Here is a 21677-nt window from a genome sequence, read left to right as displayed (position 1 = left end):
AACCTCCAAAATTCTTTAGCTTTTCCACGTCCACCGTAAGTGATAAAAAGTCCCCAATCCATTTGTAATATCTGATTTACCTGGCAATCATGCTGAACAATGCTACAATATTAATTTAGATAATCTAAAATAGGTAAAAACACTAATGACGATCATAAATTTCTAGTCCTCCGTTATGTTCTCAGTTTCAGCCCCCTTTAAGGCATCACAGAGGCCACTCTGGAGAATGCCTGATCATTTGAAGTGGCTGGGGTGGGGGGTGGGAGGGAATTTAAAGGATACCGCCATGGGGTGACATAAGTACACTGTGCATGTTTAGAAATGTTTACACGCATGTGGGTATTGGATCCAAGCCAATATTTCATGGAAATAAAAATATTTAACAAATTAAATTCACTCACTTTGCACTGGAGAAGATTTACATAGTGGTTATTGACACTAAACAACCTTTTTCATATTGAAAGAAATTATTGAAAGTAATGCAGGAAGCAGTTACAGGAAACAAGGTTTTTCTAGACTGCGTCAGTCTCTCTTTTTGTCTTTGAAGTGAATTAGATTAGTTTCAAATGAGAGACGTGATAGTGGAAGCCAGCTGGGCTAGAGAAACAAAGAATCAACATTGTTTCAAGTCTGTGGTAAAGAAAAAAAAAGGAAATACTATATAGTCTAGCAATGTTATCTATCATTATTAAAATTCTGTTTGCACCATTCTTGTAAACATTGGTTGTTAATGAATAGGATTCATTTGGAAGATCATATAATTCAAGTTTGGTCAAGGCTTTTTGAATTTTCATTTTGCACATCAACTAGAATTAAGAACACAGAGAGAGTCTATTTTTTTTTATCCTGCAGGAATAACCCATTATAGCACAGGCAGAGATGGAATTTTCAGACCTGTTTATTGTGGAAATAGTCCATAGAGAGATAAATGACCACAGAAACTGAGGCAGTCACTGTCCAGGGTGCTGAAATTCATAATCAAAACAAATGTCAGGAAGTGGATTTCTAGTTAAATATTCCATTTGGAGAGGAAAAAAATTAAGGTGATTTTAAACAAACCATCACCAATGATCTTAGATTATGTTTTCACCTCAGACAATCTATCAGATTCTAGCCGTGAAAGTAGAAAGATGGCTTGCTGCATCTTTTTTAAAAGTCAGCTTTATTGGCTGAAGAAAATGATACAAAAGAATGTTTATTTTTAATTCAACCAATTTTGTATGACAAAAGAGTATGAAAGCTGTTTAGCCACACAATACATTCAGTGGAATGGAAAAAATATATCAAATAATAATGACTTCAGCTTTTTTTTTTCATACAGAAACATCTGATATCACTCAAATATTGTAGTATCTGAAAATATTATGCAGAATAGCTCTCGGTATATTGGGAAATTGTCTGGCAACAGACAAACTAAAGAGAGATCAGGCTTTTCTGTTGTTACTTACTAAATTCATATTAATCTTCAGCTACACAGCCAATGTTGCATTTGTTTCCTAATGGGAACATTTCCCATTGGTTGAGATAAGCAATGGCTTGATCACAATATCTGAGCTAATAAAACCTACAGTGTGTTTGACTGTAATAGCACTTAAGCTAGCACCCAAAGATGTATAGTGTCAGCACCTGTCAGACCTCTCAGAAGGGCATTCCACAAAGTGAGGCTATCACAGAGATATCCCTCTATGCAACCCCCTCCCACCTCTCACCTCAGGGGGAGAAGGGACCACCAGCAGGGTACTCTACCCTGCGACCTAGCACTCAGGCCAATCTATATGGCAGAAGGCTTTCCCACAAAAAGTCTGGTCCCAGACTTTTTACATAATATTACAGGCTTTTGTACAGCTGATAAGTCTGAGAAAACATCTTCAGTGTCCTCATACTGGTAGGAGTTAAATCTGATCCTACTTTGAAAGACTATGATGTTCTCTTCTTAATAACTTGATCACTTTTATTTATTTATTTATTTATTTATTTTATTCTTTGGATTTTTATACCGCCCTATCCCCAAAGGGCTCTGGCCCTATCCCCCAAAGGGCTTTTGCACATCACAGAACCATCAGAATTAATTAACACATCTTGGACAAGGGCTTCTTCCCAAACTGAGCTCTTTCTACTTGTCTGCGCCAAATTACATATCTTTCCTTCAGGTTCTAAGCTTTGACTGAAGTTCTCCAGGCTTGCTTTTCATTAACTGAACAGCAAGAATTTTTCCAGAACTTACTGCTAATTCTACAGACAACAAATTGCCACTTCTTAGTCAAACAACTACTTCTATTTGTTTCTTTTAAATGGCAGTTATTTATTCAAACTAGTTGTTTTTTTTGCATGGAACCTTGTCAGGTTAGAAATCACAATAGTTTGGATGAGTACCTTCAATAAAGAAAACCCTTCCCCAAACAAATGCTTCTGTACTGATGCTACAGGCTCATTCTAGCTAGACATTTGAGTATGCCATTTTGTATGTATAGCTTTCCTGCAGTCACAGTCCTATGTTCAGGGGAAAGGTGACAAAGTGGATAGAAAGTTGGTACTGGGACACTCCTGCATATAGACAAGCATATACACAATGAAATAGATAGCATACTGGCAGGCTTGGGCCTTGTGTTCAATAAATAGCATTTACAAAATGAAAAAGACAACTTTTATTATTTGTTGTTAGATCTAGCATTGACTATTTGTTATGATGGCTGAAGGGATCCGCTATTTTTGGAGTACTATTGTTAGACCCTGGGAACTTGGTCCAATAATCAGATTCTGGTCCGTGGTTCAGTAGTCTTTATTAAGGGACACAAGTCCAGACCATCGACTCAAAGCAAGTTCTGGCAGACATACATTCAAGTTACACATTTATACCCTCAGTATCCCCCCTCCCATATTCTCAGAGCCAAACATCTGCTAACTGTAGAAACCATTTGTACCCAGCACCAAGGTTATACTATCAGCAGTTGATAACAATGTGACGCCTCCTTACTGCTAGCCCAGGGGTCTGACAATAACTCTTTCCCATGGCATCAGCATGTCAGGGGAGGCCTAGTTGTCTAAACATTACAAGCAGTCATAAACTCAGGTTAAGCCAGCAATGGTTACATATATCAGAAGCATATGAGCCCCAGGCATAGCAGGCACGACCCGGATATTTATGGTACTGAATACCAGACACAGTGATGATTTCCGGTTTCTTGCTCTTCTTGTGGGCTTCACAGAAGCATTAAGTAGGCCACTATGGGAAAGAAGATGTTGGTCTACTTGGACTTTTGATGTGGTCTAGGTAATGTTGCCAACCTCCAGGTGAGTGCTGGTGGTTTTCTGGAATTATAATTGATCTCCAGACAAATGAGATCCATTCCCCTGGACAAAATGGCTGCTTTAGAGGGTAGGCTGTATGATATTATACCATGTTAAAGTTCCTCCACTCCCCAAACCCTGCTCTGCCCAGGCTTCACCCCCAAACCCCCAGACATTTCCAAGCTATAGCTAGCAACCCTAGGTCTAGGAGATCTGTTTGTGTTCTTATTCAGAAAAAAAAATCATGATTAAAAATCCTATGGAAACCTAACAGGGATGATGGGTCAGCCCTGATTTTACCTGGCCATCTCTAAAAGAGAGAAAATCTGCAAAATTTAATTTTGGATGCATAGAATAAGCTTAAGGTTAAAGCAAGGTCTCACAGTTTCCCTCAGGAGTCAATACAACATAATGTGTTCAAGGAGGCACATAACAAAATATAAGAGGAATTTAGGTCATCAACAGTGCAAGCCTAAACATAGTTACATGCTTCTAAGTTCATTAACTTCAGTGGACCTACAGTGATATGACTCTGTTTAGGATTACACTGCTAGGCATTCAGTCTAGTGCCCACAAGGGAACCCAAGGAGTTCAATCAGGCTTATACTCAAAAAGGTATGCATAGATCAGTGATGGCGAACCTATGGCATGGGTGCCAGAGGTGGCACTCGGAACCCTCTCTGTGGGCACGCACACACAGAGTTCCTCATGTAGGGGGTGGAAAATCACCCCCCCCACACACACACACATCTAGGTTGGCCTGGGCCACTGAGTACAACATGCATGCACCGCGGTGAGCAGGGAGGACTCAGTTGGCGGGCCTGGTGTCTGTGCTCCGGGTAGCTGTTGCCCGAGGGGGGGGGGGGCGCAGAGGAGGCAGAGATGCTAGAGAAGCACAGAGTGGTGAGCGCAGGACTTGCTGGAGGCTAAAGAAGCCTGGCCCCTGCTCGAGCGGGTGGGGCGGAGGAAGAGGGAGCCAACCAGTTTTTTCTAAACTAAAACCTCAGCATTCAGGTTAAATTGCCGTGTTGGCACTTTGCGATAAATAACTGGGGTTTGGGTTGCAATTTGGGCACTCAGTCTCAAAAAGGTTCGCCATCACTGGAATAGATTTTCAGACATGAAGACATTTTTCCATTTACAAGTGGCCAAAGTTGGACAGTAATATTTATATTGTCATTTCTTTGTAAAATGAAAACAAATGGCAATATAAATATTAAAGAACTACATTCAAAGTGGAAACATATACAAATTTTAACTCTTATGATTTGCAAGCATTGGGGCTAGAGTATACAAATGGTTCTGAAGTGATGTTAGATCAGTAATTTCTTGTCTTAAAAGGGGGGAAGATTGCAGAGTTAAGGTGGTTTGGAAATAAGTAAGTGGTAGAGCTGTTTTTCTGTCTGCATCTGTAAATATGCCCTGGCTAGTATCTGGATGGGAGACCTCCAAGGAATACCAGGGACATAAGGTATAGGTGAATCTGAAAATGTCTTGCCTTGAAAATGCTATTGGGTCTCCATAAGTCAGCTGTGACTAGATGGCAAAAAAGCCCCACCAGTAAATATAGCAGAAAAAATTAAGATCAATAGTCCTTGCCATTATTTAATTGTAACATTTAAAGGTGAGATAGTAAGACCAAACTTGTCTGGTAGACAATCTTAGGACTACAGAAGGGGAGAAATAGCCCCCATTGAATATTCTATGTTCTCTGAAGGGCCTGCAGGCTACACCTATATTACCACTCCAATTTATGAGTAGTAGCAACATAATGCATGCAACCAACATAACCCCTTAGAAAGAGACCTATTGGCTTCCCTTGCTAAAATCCCACCGGAGAGATAGCCCAGTTCCTTGTTTAAATATGTTGATACAGACTCAATATTCATCTTTTGTTTCAGTAATGAAATTCAGTTGTTTTCATTTTGTATCAGCAGATTCATGATGTCTCTGCAGGAACTGATATTTAATGGGGAGTGGGAAGAAATACTTTCTTAGTCATTGTTTTACAAGGACTGTTAACGGAGTATTCCAGCGACAGTGAAAATACACTAGTTTCTGAAGCTGCACCTTATTTTGTTAGGTCTGGTTGAACTTCTGACCTGCCCACTGCTTTTATCCTGGTATCTCTTACAAACACTTGATTAAATTACTACCTTGTCAACAGTCTGACTGTGTGGCTCATCTTAGACACAGCATGTGCTGAAACAATGAACCAAGAAGCCAATGAGTCAGTACGTTCCATTTTCTGATACGATTACCATCAGCAATAGCAATTACTATTTCAAAATTTTATTTGATTTTGCCCAAGGCTTTTAGTTCAGTACATTTCAATTTTCTCCGTGTGCCATGAGATACTCACCTACTAAAACACAGGGTGGAGAGATTAAGGTAATCTTTGCACTGCATTTCAGAGATTTTGAGTGCTTACCTTATTTTCCTTTTCATAAGTCTAAAGTTGGACTGATGACTCTTATGTAACAGTTTCAGATGAGAGCCATATGATCTACTGTTTACATCCCAAAACTGGGAGTAGAAGGTAGTAAAACAAACGTACAGCGCAAATGTTAGCAGCTTGAGGCATAATCCAATGCCACTCCTTGATGCATATACCATAGCGGTGTTTGTGCAATAGAATAAGCAAATGGGATTTGAGCCACTTAATCTTCATGTAAATGATATTGTCCAATGCTATAGGACTCAAACTGAGAGCCACGCATTCTGGATGTGTTTTAAAAAGAGGTAACTACGGGCAATTCTAGCTGGGAGGTCCATATAATATCCCACAACCCTCTTTGGCAAGGAAATCAGGACCAATCCAGTGTACTTGGCTCATTCAAAGTTTCCAGATGTTTTGAATTAGTCCAGCAGTGTTGAACAGATTGATAGTGCATTTAATCCTTTTCTACTCGAGACCAACCAGATTCCTCAGAAGCCTACGATCAAGGCCTGGAGAGTAATGTTACCTCCAATATTGCCCCTCATGCACTTATATTTCACGGTCTACTGGCACTGTATATTTAGCCATCTAAATTCCATCAGCCAGCATGCCTCACCAGACTACCAACCTTCAGTTGGCCTCTGATCCACCACCAACTCACTTGTCATCTAAGTTATTTTGCCCACTTTTACATCTGTCAGGCATCCACACAAATCAGTAAGAAGGAGACAAATGACCATTTATCAAACATTCTAGTGTGTTATCTAGATATTTTGTAAACTTGTCATCTGGGAAATTTTCTTCTGTATTGCTTCCACAGAGCTTTCATTGGGTGCATTAAAGCTTTCTCCTCACTTGACAGCTTAATACAGCCAAATTGTTTCATCAAGTAGTTACTTATACACACACTATGGCCATTTTCTTCAACCTTTCTGGATCTGAGACTCCATGATGTACAATTAACAGCAGAAGTTACATCAGATTGTATATAGGAATTTTATGGAAGGATTGGTCTTTGACCACAATAAAATTCGTTCATGATGTACAAGCATGTGACAGAAAGTCCTATGTCATCTAAGTAATATGAGAAGAAGAGGGGGAGCCAGAATTATGACCATCATAATGTTAAATCCAGGATTGTGTGCAGCTGCCCAAAAGATCAGGGGAAAAGACACAAGCCAAATACCAGGAGCTGCACCATAGCAAGGAAAAAGCCGAGTCAAAGCCATGAAAGAATCCTCTGCATCACTAAGTGACTTCACCATTCTGTTCTTCTCACCATTCAAACACAAAGGAGCACGGCTTCTCTGCTTTCTACCCAGCAGACTCTTCCACAACAGGTGACCCAAGAAGTGAGCACTACAACTGTCCTGTTTCCCAGCCCATGGGTTGGAGCCCACTGCAGTGTGCTATCTTATTAGTTGGTTGCTTGTAGTTTCTTAAGGCTATCTTCCCCTGGTTTGCCTGACTCTGATTCAAAACACATTTCTTTGGAAGCAAATGCCATTAGTAATTGGATGTGAGTTGTGTGAGGTCACGCAGAAAGGGTACTAGTAAGCTGAACACTGAAGATCTGAATCTACTTTGACAGTGTATGAGTCATTGTTTCAACAAACCATTATGACATTTGAAATGTGGTTTTCTGTATGGATTAGTCACATAAATAAATATAAACAAAAATACATAAATAGGTGTGCTCACTTGGAAAGATTTTCTCATCCAATGTAATTGCATATCCTTTTGAAAGGAAGAGCTTTTAGTCACACCACAGTCACCGCTGGAGAGGGAACAATGTTATAAGGAACTGTGAGTCCTTGGACTTCTTTCCAATAGTAGTGGCAGATGACATCCAGACAAAGATTTCTATTTGACCAGTTCTATTGTGTGTTTCTGGTATAAATCAGCCCAACAGCTCCCAAACATCCAAATCCTGACAGTTACTATTGCATTTGTTTTACAATGTCTGTGCTTGAATATTTTATTCAGAGTTATGCACATGCCCAATTTGGATAAGGTCACCGTTGACACTCTATCTCATTTTAGGGCAGAGCAATTCCACAACATAGCCCCTCACTGCTGGGGATGAGCCAGGGTTCTGCAAGCCCTGCTGAATTTTGACTCAAAGAAGTAAAAGGAAAACAAAAAAAACTGACCATCAAGTTACAGCTGACTTATGGAGACACTTGGTAGGGTTTTCAAGGCAAGAGACATTGGGAGGTGGTTTTGCCATTGCCTTCCTCCAGGTCACTACTCTGTTATTCCTTGGAGGTTTCTCATCCAAATACTAGCCAGGGCTGAGAGTATGTGACTTGCCCAGGGTCACCCAGCAAGCTTTCATGGCTTGAGTGGGGATTTCCCAGGTCCTAGACAAACACATTATCCACTATCCCATGCTGGCTCTCATCTCAAAAGACATACTTTGCTCACAGGCACTTTGGGAGGACTTTGAGAGGAATTAGGTCTAGGGTAAATCTGGGTAAATATCAGGCTGAGCCTGTAAAGCACCTCTTGCAGCTTGATATTGTTCTTTGGGGTTTGGCTTAGCCTTGCTGCACTGGTGTTCCAATCAACGTTGTTTGGGTTTACTGATGCTATGAAAGATCACAGAATACCCAGCACACTGGAGAGCTAAAATTTTGCTTTGGCAGCAGTTGCCACCATGGCACAAGGATCTTCATTGTGTGACTGAAGGTAAGCTGCAGCAGCCATTTTGAGCCACATATACCTCCTCTGGCAGCCATTGTGTACAGCCATTTTGTGGGTGCTCCCACTATGCTGTGCCAGATTTCCAAAGGTACTTTCAGACTCAAAAAGGTTGAGGGCTCCTGGTCTGTCTATTGCTGCTAGTATGATCCTACTATGCAAATTCTACATTGTTAAACGACATGTTAAAGCATGCTTTGTTTCAGTTCTGTTTCAGATTTCTGCTTGGTTTCAGATTTCTGCAATTCAATACTTACCAGATTGTTTATCAGATGTCCAATCCTGTTTATTGTATTGACTTACACTGTGTTACGCACCTTGATTCTCAGAAGGAAGGTCTAAAGATAGATAAATATAAGTATTTTCTTCATAGCTACTTAATGTTTATATTGCTATTCAGTATAAGTTGAATAGACTGCAACGTTTTCCAAGTATTTTTGTTTGGCTTCATATTTGACTTGAACTCTGATTTTGGCTTAACAAGCTTTTTAAAAACCCAACAGTGCAATCCTAAACATATTTCCTCAGAAGGATGCCTCACAGTGAGACTTCTTCTCATCAGAATTGCTCTTCGTCTCATGTCATACAAAATGTGTATTCTAATGTTTTTCAGTGACTATCCCATTACAAACAAAATTAACTGACCCTTACGTAACATCTAGCTTTATTAAATCTCAAAATTATTGAATCAGGAGTGCAGTCATATAAAGAGTTACCCATCTCTGCCAATTGGCAAATCTTTAAGAGTTTATATTTAAGACTGCATTGCAAATTAAACCTATTTGGAATCCTCAGTTTTCAAGTGGTGCATGCATACATTGCCTTCACTTTCACTAAATAGACCCAAGTAAGTGCTGAGATGATCATAAACAAACTTCACCCAACGTGAACCTGACTCTGTCCTACAAGTTGAGGACAAATGAAGACGCTTCAGAGGGAAGCATTAGGAACTGATTGGGATTAAACAGCTCTGATGGCAGCTGCTGTTGTTCCTGTAAAGGAAATGTGCTCAATTATTCATGCTCAGCTTAAACTGCCAATGCACCCAGCTTTAGCAGAGCATCTCTCTTCTATTATTCATTTGCCCAAGCCAATGGAGACCCAGCAGGAGGGTGAATGGAACCTGCAAATGGCTCTGGACACTGTGGTTGCTTGTTAACTAAATGAAGAGAGAGGATAAGCTTTAAATATGCCTACCTCCCAGTCCAGAAACAATTCACTATGCATTTTTATTTATTTGAAACATTTATTATATCTCACCTCTTTGTGAATGCACCAAAGATGACATAGGTGCACAGACATGTGTATTCATGATTTATTCTGTTACTAGCTCTGCAGTTTATAGCCATGTTGGCCTATAACTCTTAGAACTTAGGACTGTTCAAATAATTTTACATTTATGTGGTCATCCTTATAAAATAGTGATGCCTGCTCAGTGGCTTTGGAGTCATGTGGCTCTTTGACAAGCCACCTGTAGCTCTTCTAAGCACTGTTCATCAGTGCTACACCTGCCCCATGTTTCAAGAAAGTAGGCAAGGCCCTTGCCTGGTGGGACTTTTTGTGTCCCACCTTGAAACAGCCATTCCCATGAGAATAAGTAAGAAACCCAGCGTGGTATAGTGGTTAAGTATGGAATCCATGTGCAGAACAGTAATCTCTCATTGGTGATAGCCAAGTCAGTATGTTGACACCTCCTCCTAAAGGACTACACTTCCCATGCTGCACTGCACAGCTGTCCTCCAGTCAGGTCCATCCCACTGATTAAGTGAGATAAAGCAATCACATCTAGAGCAGAAAAGAATGTATAAGGAGAAGCATTTTCATTCTGCATGTATGCTGTTGATGTTACTTTTAACGTTCTGTTACTACCGTAATGTTTAAGTTACTTTAACATTTTGTGTGGACTACATAAGATAACCATCTAATGAAATTTTAAATAAAATAGAGGAGCAGTTTTGGAATATTTCTGCAGCAGTAGTTGCTGTTGTTGTGTGTTGTGTGTTGTTTGTTCGTTCTGAGTCATAAAGCAACTGAAGGGTTTCTTCGTACATGATGCACTATTGTGTTTAACAATGTAAAATTAGTACTCCACTATCTCAACATGCTGAGTAGCAGTACAATCCTAAGCAAAGTTCTATCTTTCTGGGTCCCCTTTGGCCAGTCTTCTTCTCTCAGCCTAACTTATTTCACAGATAAGCTGTGAGGCTAAAATGGAGGAGTGGAGATTGGAGAACCATAGACAGAAACCTAATCTCCCTTGCATAAGGGTAGGGAAAAGGTAACACAAGAAATTTATAAATTTCCCAAGCAGTTTTTATTGCAGAAACATGGGAATCTTGTGGTGGAATGGGGAAATCAGCGGGCACATTTGATGGGAGCACTTATGTTGGTGGGGAGGGCAAACACGGAGGTGGACACCCTAAACATGGCTGCTGGTGCAGCTTGGGACGGGTTAGGAGCATTCCCGGGCTAGGGGCATTCCCAGGGTGCAGCCAACTTTGGTCAGCTTCCACTCAGCTTTTGAACTGGGAATGTCAGTGACGCAGACGTCAGACTTACGCCTCCGAAAAGTGTGGCATAAATCTGTTTTTGCCTATGGAGGGATTTCAAGTGGTCAGGAGTTTCCCAGATTTTGTTGTTTCCTCATGCCACATGGAAACCCTGTGGGGATGGTGTGGTGGCCCAGAAGCAGTTCATCCCCAGCTGCTGAAGCCCTCTGGATTGGACTATAGAAGATTTATTGTAGCGTAGAGCCTGGTTCATCAGGTTTATAAAGAGAAATATCATCCAGCAGATTACACACATATTCTCCCCTTCCTCCCTCTCCCTCTCCCTCTCCTTCCCTCTCTCTCTCTCTCTCTCTCTCTCTCTCTCTCTCTCTCTCTCTCTCTCTCACACACACACACACACACACACACACACACACACTTTCTCTCTCAGTCAGAGCGGGAAAATTGTGAACAGTGTGGGCAATGAAATCCAAGAAGCCTAGTCTGCAGTATTTCTACGTAAAACTCAAAAATTCTGGTTCAAAGCCTCAGCTTGGGCTTACTTAAGTGTTGTTTAAAATGGTATGTACTATTCTACTGAGAGGACTACCTCAGTGTGTCCTTACGAACTTCCTTGCAAAAGTCTGCTTTTGTTCCAAACAGCTAATCCTAAAGGAGCTACAAAATGTATTGCATTCATTGACAAAACAACACTGCTTTGGGAAGACAACTTGAGTGAATCAAACATAACATCCCTACTGGGCCTTATCGCTGAGTTTACTTGCTTAATGTGAGATGAGAGAGCTTTTCGAGAAATGTGTAGTCTTTGCCCATGGATACAGTGATTCAGCTTCACTGGTGTGTCATAAAGCCTCTCTAGTGAATGGCCATATGGATACAGGCTCCTGACACTACTGTCTAACTAGGAACAGCTCTTTCTTCCTAATAGCAATAGGGCATTTTTCTGCCGCTGATTACACAATTTTGGCTTGTTCTCAATGCTTCTGGCATTTACAGAGCACAAACATGCTGGATTTTAAAAGAACTCTGGTATGCCTCCAGAGTATATGCCCAACAGGTATCTGCTACTTCATACAGTCTAGATCCCAACCTGTTTCCATATTGCTCTCTGCAGGTGGTGACAATTGGAAGTATATGGCAGACAATTGGAGGTTGTGACAATAGGAGGTATATCGTGTGTGCACTGTAAAGGGCACTTGTTCAAGGTATTTGTTTCCAACGCTTTTAACTTAGTTCATATTCAGGTGAAATGCCAAACTACAAAATGTTCAAAACCCCTGCAGTCTTCCAAGATGGTTTAAATGCAATAAATATGCAGTTCTTACTTAATGTTTGGACCAAAATATAGATCACTTTACAGTAACACTTCTGCTGTGTAGCGGTGCTGTCCGGACAAGAGGGAGGCAAGAGTCCAGGAACCAGCCTCCAAGGCTTAGCAGGATTGTTTGGTGTCAGCTATCCCAACTTCATCTTCATTCTTCCACTTCCTCCATAAGAACATGCAAAGAGCCCTGCAGCAACTTAAAGGCAAACAAAAGGCAAACAAAAATTTCCAGGATATAAGCTTTCATGAGGCAAAGCTCAGTTAATTCGGTATGGTATCTGATGATGTGACTCACAAAAGTTCATACCCTGGGAGTTTGTGTGTGTGTGTTTGGCTCATTCCGCACATGCAGAATAATGCACTTTCAAACTGCTTTCAGTGCTCTTTGAAGCTGTGCAGAATGGCAAAATCCACTTGCAAACAGTTGTGGAAGTGGTTTGAAAACGCATTATTTTGCATGTGCGGAAGGGGCCTGAGTGTGTGTGTGTGAATTTTTTTGTTCTTTGGTATTTTAGGTTCTTCTTGACCCAAATTTTGTTGTACTCTCAGGGAAGTATTCTTAAGACTGCATTGAAAGGCACCTATCTGAAATTGCATAAATATAGCACTTCTCCCAGTAGAGAAAATTAGCAGAATTACCTACACTAAGAGGATGCTGGCTGCTGCATCTCTGCATGATTTACAGTGCTTCCTCAAGAGCACAGGTGTCAAACTCACGGCCCTCCAGATGTTCATGAACTACAATTCCCAATCCCATCAGCCCTTTCCAGTATAGCCAATGCTCATGTTGGGAGGGACTGATGGGAATTGTAGTTCATGAACATCTGGGGGGCCGCAAGTTTGACACCCCTGCTCAAGAGGTATGATCAGGTCAGTGTGGAAAGACAGGAAGATAGACTTCTTTTATACACTGAAGAAGCTGTTTTTGAAGCATTGCTTCAGAATTTGTGAAACCAGATATAGCAGCATAAAAATGCATTCTCTACCAACTCTTCATAACAGCTTTAAGTCACTGGAGGGGAAAAAAGTATTCAGCTGTTTTAATATCCTAGGCTGACATCTAGTGGCAGATCAATACACAGACCTTATATACCACCTTGATACAGAAATTCCCAAGGATAGGTAGTTAATTTAATTTTTTTCTGGGCATTGCTTTTCATAGCTTCCTTAAATTTCTGCAAATTAAAAAAAAACCACTATTTTTGGCAAAGATACTGTAATAAAATTTCTGTGCTAAGATTATGCCTGTAATGAAACAATGGGAAGCATAAATGCAATATTCACAAAACTCACACTAGTTCAACAAGAAAATCTTTTTCTTTAATTAAGGAAATTTATGTAGCCTCTCCAGACACTGCTCAAGGCAGCTAACAAGATAAAACAAATAGAATAACAACAGTTGAAACCCAAGTAAAAGTGTTCTGACCAGCAACAGAACTAACTCAACGAAGCAGCCATAAAACCAACAATACACGGGTATAAAACACATAAAATTATACCAAATTATACCAAAGATTATACCGCATAAAATTATACCAAAAATTTGCTAAGTACCACCATATCCCTATGGTCTATTACTTTTTAAATACTGCCCTTCCTCCAAGGGACTCCGAATACCATATGTGTTATTCTACCCCTTCAGTTTATTCTTACAACCCTGTAAGGCAGGCAAAGCTTTGAGAATGTGATCCATTTCATACCAGAAAAGAGGATCTGAATAGAAGTCTCCCTCGTCCTAATCCAGCACTCAAACTACGATTGTACACTAGGTCTGTAGACTCACATTCTGTTTCTGACAGTGTCCTTGAGAGCCAACATGGTGTAGTGGTTAAGAACAGTGGATTCTTATCCGGAGAACTAGGTTTGATTCCCTTCTCCTCCACAGAAGTGATAGACGCTTATCTGGTAAACCAGATTTGTTTGCCCACTCCTAAATTCCAACTGGGTGACCTTGGGCTAGTCACAGTTCTTCAGAACTCTCTCAGCCCCACCTACCTCACAAGGAGGTTGTGGGGAGAGGAAGGGAAAGAAGCTTGTAAGCCACTTTGAGATTCCTTACAGGAGAGAAAGGCGGGGTGTAAATCCAAACTCCTCCTCCTCTTCTATGACGTTTCTTTGGGTTCTTGCAAATAGGTCACAGAATAACAGCCCGATCTTCTGCTTGGGTCCCAGCCACTAGCCCAAGCATTTTTTCTCTATACATTAATCTGTGTTTTCGGTCTCAGAGCTATTAAAAGTTAATCAATAAAATCCACATGGGCATTGCAGAAGAGTGCAAGATACAAAATCAGTTAGTTTCTACGTGAACATCTTTAATGGCTTTTAAAAAAGGAGGAGAAAAGCAAACTGAACTGACTTGCTCCATGTTGTTGTGAGATGTTTGCATATAATGTGCAAGTGTGGGATGTGTGCAGGGGGCTCGCATTCCAAGGAAATTACTTAACCTAGCAAGTCTTATTTGTTTTTCCATGAGAACAGGTTTATTCTTCTTACAGCTTGCTGTGGCCATTTAAGCTTTTGTGTTTTCCTTTGCATTGAGCATACATTCCCTTCGGGTTGGATGATCATTGATGCACTCATTTTCCCCTTTTCAGAACTCACCGCATGCTCAGAACAGAGAACCCCTATGGTTTCTGAACACTCTCTTAGGTCATTTCTGCATGGACCAAACAACCCAGTAATGGGACAGTAAAAACAACATTATAGGCAGGGAGTTCACACGGCTGTCACTGCAGAAATAATGCTGCAGTGAGGCGGCAACGCTCCAGCAGGTCTACGACGGTTTATTCAAAAATCGCGTATTGAGCGTGTCTTTTTAACAATGGCGCTCCGCAGTTGGCATTGTGTGAAGCACCCACCAGGAATCGGTGCCGCAGAGCCCGCCCCCCACAATGGTGGCCCACCCTGGCCAATCCTGGCGTTGAATGCCCGTGATGTCTACTCTGGGAAAAAAAGAACGCTGTTTGCAAAGGGCAACTGTACAAAGCACTAGGGTTCAGCAGATGCGCTACCTGTCTACGGAGCACCCGCCCATACGAACGCTCCATTGCTGCAAAGTTGCCAATAACACCAACGACACAACGCTGTAATTGGCTGTGCAGAAACGGCCAAAGTGTGACTTTTCCTCCCCCTTTGCAGAGAAGGAAATCAGCATGTATTTCACTTTCTTCAGGTTTTCTCCCACCTCCCCACCTTTCCCCCCACAGACAGCAGCAGCTCCCCTTGGTGGCCACTGCAGAAGGATTTAAAGGGCTCTGGAGATTTTCTCCACAGTGAGGCTCTATTACTGGAGCGATAGACCCTTGAAATTGACATGAAAGTTACACAGTCTAGCAAGGTAACTCTAAACCAAAGACAATGTGTGCATGACTTAAAAGGTGGCAGGCAACCTCCTCAGACAGAGACTACATGAAAAGGAGGAGGAGGGAGGAGGCAAATCGGCTTCGCTAGGGATGTTTCACAGCAGGAGAATCCCTATGTAAATTATAAAAATGGGGAAAAACCCCTGCAAAGCAAACAGCCATGAGGTAAGTAGTGCATGCATAAATAGTCTATGGCATTCCATTTTCAATAGATTTTACAGTACAGTTTTATGCAGAGTTTCTTCAGTCTCAGCTCACTGGAATCAATAGGCTTTGACTGGAGTAACCATATATAGCATCAGTATTAGAAGATAAGTGTGTTGGTCTTCAGAACAGCTAGATTCCTGCCCCACTTTCTGCCTCCTCACAACTGACCTCCAGAGGTAGACTGCCTCAGAAAATGAAGGTTCTATTCAGTATGTATGGCTTATAGCCCCTGATGTGCCTCTCATCTGAGGATTTATTCATTCTCTTTTAAACCCTTAGAGATGAAGGCGCTCCACACATTAATTATATTTTAATTTGAAGAGGCTCCGATTTGCTTTTCTGCTTGACAAGTTTGCTGTGCTCACCTCTAGAGAAAGGTCTGTAGGTATGTGGCAGTTAGTGAAGGCAGCCAAACCTCCCCCCCCCCTTGCCTTCCTTCTCCAGAAGGGTCTCCCCTCACCCACCTGGGATCCTCTGGTTGCCAAGCAGATACTGTACCACTGAGCCATGACCCATTGCATGGCATCTCCAGTTAGAAAAAGGAGCAGGGTGAGCTGAAAGGTCTCTGCCTGAGGCCCTGGAGAGCCAATCAGAGTTGGCAATACTGATCTTGATGCACCAATAGGCTGATTCAATCTAAGACACTTCATATGTATCCCCTCCACAACAACACTTGAGGTAGTTATGGCTGAGAGTGTGTGACTGGGCCTAAGTCAGTAAGTTATCTTCTGTGGCACAATGAACATTGGAATCTGGATCCCCTTGATCAAAGTTTCAACATTCTAACCACCACCCCACACAGGCTCTGATAGGTTCAGGAAGTAGTTACCCCCCCTCCCCCCGCCTCCGGTGCTTTTTCATACAGGGGATCTAACCCCTCACCCGTATCCTGACAGCTCTGCCTGCACTTTCCTATCTTCTTGTGAGGAAGCTTTTGATTCCACAACAAATAGCAACAGGACATTGTGGAGCTAAAATGTACCAGGATGCCCCCCCCCCCCTACATTTTTGACTGAGCAAGTCCCACCAGCATCATGAAGCAGGTGGTCAATGTTGAGGCTCCTAGATGTATGTATCAATGTGCTTTTTGATGAGTTAGAGCTAGTTTCCAAAAAGTGGGGTGTAGATGTGATTTCTGGGGTTTTTGTGGACAAGGATGTTCTGATTCATGCTTGGCACCAAGCCTACCATGATTGTTCTCAAGCCGGTGGTCAATTTTGAGACATCTAGCTTTATTTTTTTAAGTTATGCCCACCAAATGGAGAGGTGGACACTGAACAGAGATTGTTATTTCTATAGTTTTATCTGCTTTCACACTTTTTTGGGGGGGAGTAATAAGACTGTTTCCTTGGCCCTGATGGTCTTCACCCAGAGCTCAGCAGAAAGTCCTTGGACATCTTGGTCTTTTCTTCTCTTACTTACTTACACCCTCCCATTCCAGAATTCTCCAGCAGTTCTGGTCTTGGCCGAGTGTTTCAGCCTCTTCCCATGTACTGTTCAGGTTTTGCTTGAATGTTCTCCTCCAGGTGTTTTGGGGGCATCCTCATTGTCATTAGAGCTGTTCAAATCATTGGGTGAGGTCCCCTCCACCTATTCTCCATTTTGCCTCTTGCACTTTGCAGGTGATCTCTGAGCATGCTATGCCAAAAGCACTTCCTAAGACCTGGTAGCTCTATCAAGGTCACCTTTCCTAACAACCATGTGCTGGAGTTGGGATCTCTTTTGGCTTGCCTGCCATAGAATGCTGGTTGTTGAACTTTATACCTCTTTCTGGTTTTGATGCCCATTAGACCCATAGGATGCCAAGGGGGACCTGGGTAAGTTTCTTGCCCCTCCTTCAGACAGGCTTGGGGAGGGGGAAGGGGGGTAAGGGCGTCTGCTGTGCCACCATTCAAAGTGTTGCCTACAGCTCCTGATCACCTGCAGCCTCCTGCTGGGCCTCTGGAGAACTGTGGGAGCTATTTTATTTCTCCCTGCTCCAAATATCCAACAGAGGTGGTGGTGCTACTTAGGAGACAGTGTGGAGATGGTGAGAATTGCAACTTGTCAGAAGGTTCTCACCCCTCTTGCCTTGGCCTTGGCCCATGGAGGGCTCACACAGGAATGCCTTGACTAGGAGCTCTAATTGTGCTGGGCCCTCTCTTTTTCTTCAGGGGGAGGAAGAATTCTCCTCACCACCCCCTATTTACGATAGGCTAATCTTCTCAGCTGCCCCACATTGCTGAAGAAAAGTTGCCAGAATTGGTTTGCCTGAGGTGTGTCTGTAGTGAGACTGGAGCCAACATCCCCACATCTCTCCCAGATCAGAACTCAGACTGTTCCCATGAACATCTCACTGCGCTTTGGAGCTAGTACAAACTTTGTCTACATGTCCAGCCACCAAGTGCCATGCAAAGAAGAACAACATGGAAAGAAAGGTGACATAGTGCATCAGATATGTTCCAGATATCTATTGAGTGTAGAAATCATGCCTGTTGCTTGGACATGAGGTTTGGGGCCTCTGTTTCCTTCTGGGGAGATTGAGGGATCACACAGAACAAGACACTACTTTCCTTACTCAACATTTGGCAGGGATTTATTTTGGAACGGGATCCCTCAAAGGAAAGGGCCAGCTGTTCTGCTTGGGGCATCAAAACAGACACCAAACATATTTCAAATAACCTTTTCTGGGTGAAGTGATAAGGAGGAACAAAATAGGTTTTTTTCTTTCATTGTTCATGATTTATTTGAACTATACACCAGTTTTTGCTGGCTGCACTGGTACAACATTGAAAGTTCACTATCAACACATGAACAACCAGTTTTATTTCTCTGTTACAGCTGGTTTTTGTTTCTTAGATCTTCCTTTGAAGAACATGACGATCAGTGCAATGGTTGCATATGTGGCTAGTACATAATTCCTTCGGCCTGTTATGGTGTAAGAATTAAAGTATTTTTGAAATCCTGTGAATTGAGGATCATGTCCAGAATCATGTCCTGCCATCACTGCTTGCCGCTTCCGCCAAACTTTCGCAGCTCACAAACCGTTTCCACTTCAGCTAACAACCATTCAATGCCCTTCACTCAAAAGATGGCATTGCCCAGACCTTTGGGGAGGAAAAAAATAGTGAGAAAAGTAACATGCAGAATTCACTCTTACCATTTGAACTGCCTTGCTGACATTTGCTTACCCTTACTCCCTATCGAACTATGCAAAACCCAAAGCAAAACAACACAGAAAATCTGCTAATCTAAAATATTACAAACAAAACCTATCCTTTCTTTCTAAAAATCCTAAATCTAAGTATAAAAAAGAACAAGCAAGTAACTGAGAAAATCAACAGTAAAATCTGACATCTAAACAAAACAAAAAAGAAAAAGCCTATATTTAAATTCAAACACCTACAAACAAAAACACTTGTAACTACTTACAAATAGTTGGAAAATGCAAACACTAACAACAAACTCCAAAAAACCTACACTACACGCTACACACTGCTCCTCCACTGCCTTCAACACCTCAACTGAGTAACTGGTCACAGCCGACAGACATTGATGTCACAAAGACAGTGATGTCACAATTGAGGTCATTGTAACTCAGGCATCCGAGATCAACAGGAGGCCTTCAGAGTCTCCATGAGGCTGGGGATTTTTTTTTCAATGGCTGTTCACTCACATCAGGCATTTCTCACAATACTTATATAAGTATTGTCATGCCCTTATATAAAGCCATGGTGTGACCTGTGTTCAGTTCTGACCGCCTCATCTCAAAAAGGATATCGAAGAGATAGAAAAAGTGCTGAGAAGGACAACAAGGATGATTGAAGGATTGGAGAATCTTCCTTATGAGGAGAGGCTGCAGCGTTTGGGACTCTTTAGTTTGGAGAGGAGACGCCTGAGGGGGGGATATGATTGAAGTCTATAAAATTATGCATGGGGTAGAAAATGTTGACAGAGAGAAATTTCTCTCTCTTTCTCACAATACTAGAACCAGGAGGCATTCATTGAAAATGCTGGGGGGAAGAATTAGAACTAATTAGAACTTCTTCACGCACCGTGTGATTAGTGTTTGGAATATGCTGCCACAGGAGGTGGTGATGGCCACTAACCTGGATAGCTTTAAAAGGAGCTTGGACAGATTTGTGGAGGAGAAGTCGATCTATGGCTACCCATCTTGATCCTCCTTGATCTGAGATTGCAAATGCCTTAGCAGACCAGGTGTTCGGGAGCAGCAGCAGCAGGAGGCCATTGCTTTCACCTCCTGCATGTGAGCTCCCAAAGGCACCTGGTGGGCCACTGCGAGTAGCAGAGTGCTGGACTACATGGACTCTGGTCTGATCCAGCAGGCTCGTTTTTATGTTCTTAGCATGGGCTTGTGAATGATTGTTGTCCATATGGTGGCACTGGGGAAAGAAGAACTGCAGTTGCCCCCAGCCAGTTCAGTTCACATACTTTTGAACCAAAAACATTCATTTTGAAAGTGGGCCCAGCAGAAATTTGTATGTATGTATGTATGTATGTATGTATGTATGTATGTATGTATGTATGTATGTATGTATGTATGTATGTATGTATGTATGTATGTATGTATGTATGAATGAGAGAGAGAGAGAGAGAGAGAGAGAGGAGAAGACTAGGGGTTTCCTTGAGATAGCAGATGAAGATCAAATGCTCCAGTGGGAGCGTCTCTGTCCCTTTAACACTTAGAGGAGATGATGAGAAGGAAAGAGGGTGATTCCTGGTGAGAAAAAGACAGTCCCAGAGAAAGCAGTGAGTGAAATGAGTTCCAGTTCAGAAAAGATTTGGCTACATAAAAGCTAATTAGTCTCAAAGGTGCTTCAAGACCTTGGTTCTGAAGGGAAGAAATTAACTTAATTTGAATCTGGATCTTCTACTTTTCATAGGATCCAAACAGAGTAAGCAGGGAAGTTTCAGTTTTGAGATTACGTTGCCACATCAATCAAGATCAGCTGGTTTTGAAAGCATTAGTAGTTAGTTTTATCAGTCAATAAGTCATCCTTTCCTTCAGATGAACTGTTAAACTTAACTGCATGTACACAAACATTAACTTTCTTACATTTTACAGTTTACAGGCAGAACGATAAACCATGTCTGAACTACTACATGCACTCAGACAACAGGTTTAACTGACAGAGATAACCTTTTTACCTGTTTAAAATTCTTCCAGCATGCAGTGATGCTAGTAGCCTGCCATTATTGGTGAGATTCCAGGCAGCCTGCAGAGTGTAAAAAACAAGGCAAGCAGACAGGGGAAGATACCCCGTGAGCACCACAAAGTCCTAGGGTTACCAGGTTAGAAGGCAATGCTGAGATGAAAAATCCACACAAGAGAACATATTATAAATAAAGCACAAATTGGGGGAAACTCCGAGGCAGTCAAAGCAAGATCAGACATAGACTGGAATATCCTCAAATTCCCTTGAAAAAGAAGGAAGAGAGTTTGGATTTATACTCCAACTTTCTCAACCATAAAGAGACTCAAAATGGTTTACAATCCCCATCCTCTCTCCACAACAGACACCTTGTGAGGCAGGTGGGAGTTCACAGAGAGCTGCGACTAGTCCCAGGTCGCCTAGCAGGCTTCATGTGGAGGCGCACGGAAACAAAACCAGTTCACCAGATCAGAGTCCACAGCCCATGTGTAGGAGTGGGAAATCAAACCAGGTTCTCTAGATTAGGGTCTGCTGCTCTTGATTACTACACCACACTGGCATTCAGACTGCAAACTAAGTCCCTTCCACAAATCACCTGTCTGAGCATCCCTGTTTGACACTTCTTGCAAAGCAAGTGTGGAAGTCTTTCTGATCTCCTCTGGCAGCTGTTCCACAAGGGCGGGTCTCCAA

General features: G+C 42.0%; 1 protein-coding gene across 1 annotated transcript; it reads right to left on the bottom strand.

The window, feature by feature from the left end:
• Positions 1 to 18540: 18540 nt before the first annotated feature.
• On the bottom strand, positions 18541 to 21233 carry LOC125435581 (ATP synthase membrane subunit K, mitochondrial-like). Its single transcript, XM_048501788.1, has 2 exons — positions 20983 to 21233; positions 18541 to 18920 (listed from the first exon to the last, which is right to left on the bottom strand). The coding sequence occupies exon 2, from the start codon at positions 18815 to 18817 to the stop codon at positions 18638 to 18640; it is 180 nt and encodes a 59-aa protein (XP_048357745.1). The 5' UTR covers positions 18818 to 18920; positions 20983 to 21233; the 3' UTR covers positions 18541 to 18637.
• Between the last annotated feature and the right edge of the window lie 444 nt (positions 21234 to 21677).

Source organism: Sphaerodactylus townsendi, linkage group LG06 (genome assembly GCF_021028975.2).
Source record: "Sphaerodactylus townsendi isolate TG3544 linkage group LG06, MPM_Stown_v2.3, whole genome shotgun sequence".
NCBI classification, from domain to species: domain Eukaryota; kingdom Metazoa; phylum Chordata; class Lepidosauria; order Squamata; family Sphaerodactylidae; genus Sphaerodactylus; species Sphaerodactylus townsendi.
The sequence above is the reverse complement of the archived record's forward strand: the minus strand, read 5'-3'. Positions and strand labels throughout refer to the sequence as shown.